Source organism: Vidua macroura, chromosome 9 (genome assembly GCF_024509145.1).
Source record: "Vidua macroura isolate BioBank_ID:100142 chromosome 9, ASM2450914v1, whole genome shotgun sequence".
Lineage (NCBI taxonomy): Eukaryota > Metazoa > Chordata > Aves > Passeriformes > Viduidae > Vidua > Vidua macroura.
Genome location: NC_071579.1, coordinates 25387194 through 25394343, shown reverse-complemented (window position 1 = coordinate 25394343; position 7150 = coordinate 25387194). Strand labels below are relative to the sequence as shown.

The 7150-nt window shown below is 43.8% G+C and overlaps 1 protein-coding gene across 2 annotated transcripts in view; it reads left to right on the top strand.

The window, feature by feature from the left end:
• The first annotated feature begins 1219 nt into the window (after window positions 1–1219).
• SPATA6 (spermatogenesis associated 6) overlaps window positions 1220–7150 on the top strand; it is a 36268-nt gene continuing 30337 nt past the window's right edge. The window contains exons 1-2 of one of the 2 annotated variants that reach the window (XM_053985021.1): window positions 1220–1382; window positions 5925–6062. In XM_053985021.1, coding sequence (XP_053840996.1) covers window positions 1335–1382; window positions 5925–6062 — 186 coding nt within the window. In that variant the 5' untranslated portion in view covers window positions 1220–1334. The remainder of the gene's footprint in view (window positions 1383–5924; window positions 6063–7150) is intronic. The other variant, XR_008438333.1, reaches the window with a different exon arrangement.

Genomic DNA, 7150 nt, shown 5'->3' with positions numbered 1-7150 from the left:
AGAATAACTAAGCAGCAGAGACATTGGGGAATATCCAAAATGGTGAAGATCAAGGACATAAATCTGGGTTTGTGGAAGGGTAGGAATAAACCGACAGTTTCAGATGTGAGTGTGCAGACAAGTCTTCAAAGATGGCACCAGCTAGAATATACCCTGTGCATTGTGTCTCACCCAGAGGACATTAAAATGGGATACTTGAGTCAAAAGGGCCCAGATCTCTACAACGGGATGCAGTGAATTGTATCAAGAGTGAAAGAAAAAAGGGAAAAAAAAAAAAAAAAGGCATGGCAATCCAGTGCTTTTTAGCTACTTAAGCCTGGAGATGTATAAAACTTAGTTGAGACCCCTCTGCTGAAGAGAAGGCTCTCTCTGCACCTTTCTGCAGGAGGACCAAGAAGCTGGAGGAATCTGACATATCAAGAAGCTGGAGGAATCTGACACCTCCTGAGCTCCACATTCCTCCTGGATGCCCCAAAGCAGCCCTGTCCTTGCCTGTGACCTGTCTGGTTCCCTGCCCCACACTGGACACGTGTGCTTTCACACCAGTGCTCCATCACCCGTCACTGTCACTGTCCAACCTTCAGGAGGCAGAGGCTGGACATTGTATTTGATCTATTGTTTATGGTACTTTATTTACTATTTATGGTACTATTTTATCTACTATCTATGGTACTTTTGGTACACTCCAGCCCCTGCAGCTCCACAAATCCCTGTGAGCAGTGCCAGGACGAGCCAGCCTAAGATCAGGAAGTGGGAAGGTGGGAGAACCAGAGAAGGTTCTGGGATGAGCAGGGATGAAGAACAGGATTAGTGAGAGGACAAGAGAACATACTCTTAAAGTGCGCCAGGGGACGATTAGGCTGGAAATTGGGAAAAATTTCTTCATGGAAAGGATCATTAAGCACTGGAACGGGCAGCCCACGGCGGTAGCGGAGCCACAGTCCCTGGAGGCGTTTAAGGATAGACGGGACGTGCCACGGTCTAGCTGAGACAGTGGTGTTCGGCCAGAGGTTGGACACGGCGATCTCAGAGACCTTTTCCAACCTAGCCGATTCTGTGAGGGCAGGAGGCCCTGTGAACAGCGAGGGGCGGACGGGAAAGCGACATGAGCGCTCTGGGGACGCGTGAGGGCAGGGCCAGCACAGCCCCTCATCACCGCAGCGCGATGGCAGCGAGCGCGGGGCGGGCACGGACACAGGGAGGGGAGGGAGGGGAAACCGCCCCTGAGGAGGGCGGAGCGGTCGCTGCGGCCGGACTCGCCCCGGTTACCGTGACAACGGCGTCCCCCCAGCCCAAGCGGCCCGGACCCGGCAGGCCCCGCAGCCCGCCCGCCCATGCCGCGGAAAGCGCTGCGCTGCGTCCTGCGGCTGGAGCTCCGCTCGGTGAGTGCCCGGGCCGCGCTCCCCGCCCGCCTCAGCCGGGCCGCGGCCGCCAGGAGAAGCCGCTCTTCGCTCTTCCGGCATCGCTTCCCGCCCCGCTTTCCTCGGCCGGCCGCCGCCCCGCGCTCCCGGCCCGGCGGAGCTTCTGGGGGCCGCTCCGGGCCCTGCTGCCGAGCGGGGGCCGCGCTCTGTCTGGCGTTCCAGCCCCTGTGTGCGGGCATCCTCCGGCAGCCGGTCCCTGCGCCCCCGCGGTGGTGCTGGCAGCAGCCGTGCCCCTCCGCAGCTCCCGTTTTCCTGTGGCAGAGTTGTGGGGTGTGTTTGTCCCCGTACCTCCGCCCTTCCGCTGGTGTTAGCAACAGCCGTGCCGCTTTGGAGTTGTCATTTTCCTGTGGAAAAGGTGTTTCTTGAAACACACTGATTCTTGGGAAGCTGTAGGGTGTAGGGAAAAGCACTCTCGAGAGGGGGAAAGAAAAAGCTAAAAGCAAAACAAGTCCCAGGAAAGAGCAGCTTGTTCAAGGCTCTGGGCAGCTCTGAATATCTGGGTGTTACATGGCGGGGAGTGAGGTCAGAAAGTGTGCAAGTGGAAAGTATGGACATTAATTATGTTAGGATTGTACTCTTTGCACTTTGCAAAGTTTTCTGCTTATGTCCAAGCTAGGAACACAGCAAAGAGCTGTATCATTCTCCTGAAAACTTTGCAGGAGTAGCTGTGTTAGGCAGTGCCCTGTTACCCTGGAAGTGGTGGCTCCCTATGCCCTGGTCCTGCAATCCAGAGCAAGCGCTGCCACATATAAAATAATAGCTGCTGCTGAGAGGCAATCACCAGATGCCATCCACAAAACCCGAGTGCAGATCCAGGAAGTTTATACCGGGAAATTGCCCAGGTATTCTTAGTTGCTTAGCTACCCTTATTCCCAAACTTGAGTGGCTGCTCTGAAGCAGAGCTGTGGATTTCCACACATGGATGGCCAGGGTGTCACCCTGGCGGTGTTGCTGTGCTGTCTCAACAGCTGGTGTTTGTCTCCACAATGCCAAGGTTCCTGGAGCAGGGCAGTGTGCTTTCCTTTTCTGTTCCCACTGGCTGTGAGCTATTCCTGTGCCAGGAGTGAGTACAGGGAAGACATTTCGCCAGGAACAAGTTTTCAGGTGTGGGGTATTTGTTATTTATCCTGCTCTCAGGGCTACAAATAAGAATGGAAAGAGACTACTCTTACACAAATGTCGACGCTGGCTTTTCATTTAAAGAATTTTTTCTTTCCTTGGCGTTTGCTCATTTGATGTGTTTTTTGGGCAGCAGATCTTTCATTTCCCAGTTGATCTTCATCAGCTAAAGCAACCTGGTATTTTTGGTAGAATTTTGTGTGATGGACTCACCAGCCTTCGAACCATCTTGGGATGGGAGCTACTCTTCCACTTTGAATTTGCATTGGTCAGAGTGAGAATTGGACCCCACATTCCAAATGGGGTCTTGCTTTTGTCTTTGGTGATGTAGGGGAAAAAAAGTCCGACTTTCATCCTATGTAAAGGATGATGAGTCAGGATCATTAAAAATGTTAAAAGACATGAATCCCAGTATACAGAGAGGAATGTTTTTAATGGTAACCTCAGCTTGATACATCCTGTTTTTTTCACATTATTGATGCTATTCTTCGGCTAGCTCTGTACCATCTTTGATACTAACTTCTCTACTAAATATTATTACCTTTTTCATCATAAATAATAAATTCTCATTATGTCCTTTATCCGGAAAATGGATTTTCAAGAAAATGTAAAGTTTTGCTTGGTTGATCTGTTTTTATGGAATGTGTGCTACTTTTTCTAGTGATCTTTTCATCCATATCTTTATTTTTGAATATTTAAATATTTCGATCATTGGGGTTATCAGTTTTCAGATCTCTCTGTCTCACATGGTCCTTGTGTTTATTATTTTTCACCAGATTTTACCTTCCCTGTTTTTATTAAATTTCATTTAAGAAAAATTACACTCCTTCACAACATGTGCTGAACATGATTCAGCCTGCCTGTGGCTTCTTGGTCCAGGCCTAGTGCATATTGATTGACTTTTGTTTCCATCATTTAATTCTTCGAGTTGTCTTTTTTTATCCTGTGTCAAATTTTATTAAAACCAAGGCAAAATATTCAGTTTGTTTGGGACATACATTTGTTAGCTTTCACATCTTGGCTGATTTATGCTATGACCATTAATTCTCTCTTTGTTTGCTTTATTTGTGACCAAAGTCTTGTTCAAATTTCTAATCTGTTTTTCTGCCCTTTTTACAGTGTTCTGCATATTCCTTCACCCACTTTGAAGTCTGTCCAGTTGTGTCAGGAGTTCTGTCCTCTTTGTTTTTCCCTTGCTTTAGGATACAGATGGGTTTTGCTTCCTTTGACTTAATGAAATTCCAAGATCTTCTCCAATCTGAGTCCCCCAGCTCTTTCGTTTGTCTTGCTGGTAGTTTTCTTTATTTCTCTTCTCAAATGGAAGGCCTTACTTAAAGACTAAGTAGTTTTTTAGTTTGGTTTATCCTGCCATGGACTGTGTGTAATAAGTGCTCTATAAGATCAGCAGAATTCTGTCCTTTTCTGTGAGCTTAATTAAGTGAATTCTTTATGGCTATTTGTGATATCCTAGTAGTGGAGGGACTGGGGGTTGCTACACATTTTCCATCCTTCTGGGAAATTTCAGCAGAAATGTCCAGCATAACCCTGTCCTAGAAATTTCTCATGGTCCTTGAGGTTGCTTGTGAGGTCAGTTAATTGCAGCACTGATCTCCCTCTTCCTTAGCTGATCCATAGATAACACTCTTACCATCTTTAAAATAATCCCTCATCCTGCTGGAGCAGTCTGCAGTCAGATAAAGAGGTTCAGTTTGTGTTATGGAGCTCTGCATGTCACAGAATAGCTGTCATGAGCTGCATGTAGGCATGTGTCATTCATTTTTGGAACTCTTTAAAGTTACATGGCCACATATATTTGGTGTTCCAGCCCAGGTCATGAATTGTGCAGTTTATCTCCAGGGCAGTAGAATCACAAGTTTCCACATGTGCTACCTTGGCCCACATGCCCATTTCTAAGTATTTGTTTTCTTTTTACATGATAGCCAGAAAAAAATGGGACCTATTGTCACATTTGCCCATTCCAGCATCTTCAAATCTCTTACTTTTCATCTCAATAAATAGGCAAACATTGGCTCCCTTCTCTAAGGTGAAAGGCACAAAACTCCAGCTAAAAATGGTTGTAAACTCTACAAAGATATCGAAGACAAAAGTGAGAAGTAAAGCTGATACGACATGTAGTATGTAATTTGGAGGATTTTTCCTTGTATGAATGAAATGAGTTTCTCTCACTCCTATTCACACTTGCAACTGCATGAGTGTCATACAAGCTGTTTAATGCTTGACAGACTGTTTCAATTGGGTTATCCATTATTCTGGCACTTTTCTTGTGGATTTGAAGCCCTCATTTATATGGAGAGGAAACCCTTTTTTTACCTTATGCTTTATGTGTAGTGATCTATCACACTCTGTTTTGGTTTAGTTCTTCTACCTGTTTTCCTGCTGTTTATGTAGATTTCTTTTAAATCCAGTTAGGATTTCTCAAGTAAAATGTTCACTTGGGAGTAGGAGACTATAACCAAACCACTTATTTTAATTTCCATCACTCTCCTCCTTTGTCTTTCTACCTGGCAATTGAAAATCTGAACACTTTCTCCAGAAACCTTATGTTGGAAGAGACAACCTCCTATTTCTAATACTGACATAAAAATGAGCAGGAGAACTTAAGTGAAAGGTGTCAATTCTCTGTCAGGGAAATAAAATAAATCCACGTGTCTTGGAGAAAATAGCAAATAGTTCTGCAATGAGTTGTGTACACAGAACTTTAAAAACAAACTGTCTTCTTACTTAAAGAATTTAAGAATTGTGCAGAGAAAGTTGAGAGATTTGTGGCAGCCTAGCGAGAAGCCTTCCCTGCTTTGAGTTTAAAGATAGCCAAACTTCCCAGAGAAATGAAGAAATGTGTCTGGTGGTGATGGAACAACAGTTGTTTTTTCTCATTTACAGAAAATTTGCAAATAAACTTGCCCTTTATGGTGGTTGGACAGAGTGTGGATATCTAAGCATGTAAAGTTACCAGCTTCATTCTGCAGTTAGGCTGAAGTTTGGGTGGGGTTTCGTGTGTAGGCATCATGTAGACTTCATTCTACAGGAGTCTTCTGCAGGAGATGATTGTGCCTTACACAATCCGTGCATACCTTAAACTGTATTAACCTGGCCTTGGGTTTCAGTTTTGGTTGAAAACAATAGCATGTGTTTACTTAAGCAAGAAAAATTTGGTCCTGATTGTTTTAAAATGGTTACTTTTTTCCCTGACCAGTCTGTACAAATAGAATTGTTTTAGAGAACAATTTTTTCGCTCTAGTCTGTTACATCCTGACTTTCACAAATCAACCATTTCAGTCCTGACTCTTTCATTTTTATCTTGAAAACAGCCATTGCTTGTCTAGCTAAAGTTCAGTTTGTTTAATGAGTGTGTTACTCCTGCAGATAACTTGTCCTGGAGTGCAGCTGAAAGACAAACAGGAACTTTATCTCAGTGTCTTTGTACTTGGGCAGTACCACAAAACTGAATGTGTCCCTGCAGTGTTCCCACTCTTCTTTCAAGAAAGACTAGTATTTGAAAAGGTAAGATATGTCAAGGGCTGATACAACCCAAATAAACCCCATCACAAATTCCACAAAAATTGTCTGCAAAACCCATGAGCACAAATAATCACACTGAGAATGGGGCACTATTTTATCTCCTGCTTCTCTTTAGCACAGAGGAGGGGTGTGCCTGTATTATCCACATGGGGACTCAAGAATTGTGTACTGAAGATTCTAATGTATGATGAGACTTTTTTAGGTGTTTGTTGATTCTTTTGTGAACTGTCCCTTTTCAGTGTCTGTTTTCCTGGCTTGAAAGGGACTGAATGTTTTTGTTCTAAAAATTATGGCAAGGTGAAGAACAGGGACTGTACAATATAGAAGAGGCAACTTAATTTAGTAGAAAGATAAAATAGCAGCTCGAGCCTTTTTGGTGACATCTTACTCCCTTTGAGATACTTTTTTCATGGTTTGTCAGCAGAATTCCCAGATTGGTACTCTGGCCCTGTAATTTATAGTTGTTTATCACATCTTCTGAGTCCCTTCTAGCTTCATTATTAGTACCACAGGGATAATGAAACACAGTATCTTACAGATATGATCTGGCTTCTTCACTACCTATGAATAATAATACTTTGCCCTTTCTAGTTCTTTTCCTTTAAGCATTCCCCAGCACTTTGAAAACCAGGCTGAGTAAACTTGCTCAGAATGATGCTCTGGTGAAGGGGATGAGAAACAAACAGTGATAATTTCACTACCTCTGAAGAGTAAAAAAGACCACCATTCTTAAAGGCAATCATAACACAAACTTCTTAAGGGGAATGTACTGAATGCTGTTTTCAGTGTAATGTAGGGGACCTCCATCCAGTGCAACATCCTCCCCTATTCCTTGCTGTCTATTCACACAGGATTCAGGTTAAAAAAAAAAAAGAAAAAAACCTGAACAGGAGACTGAGAAGTTATCTCTGTAAAAATGAAGCTTAAAGCATTACTAATAAATTAGAGAAGATTGACCAATCAGAATTGTAGTGCATGCAGCAAATTATGTTTCTCTCTTGAAATTTTCTTAGACTTGAAATTTTCTTAGCGCTTGCCTTTACATCTTCCACTCTTCACAATAAATTATT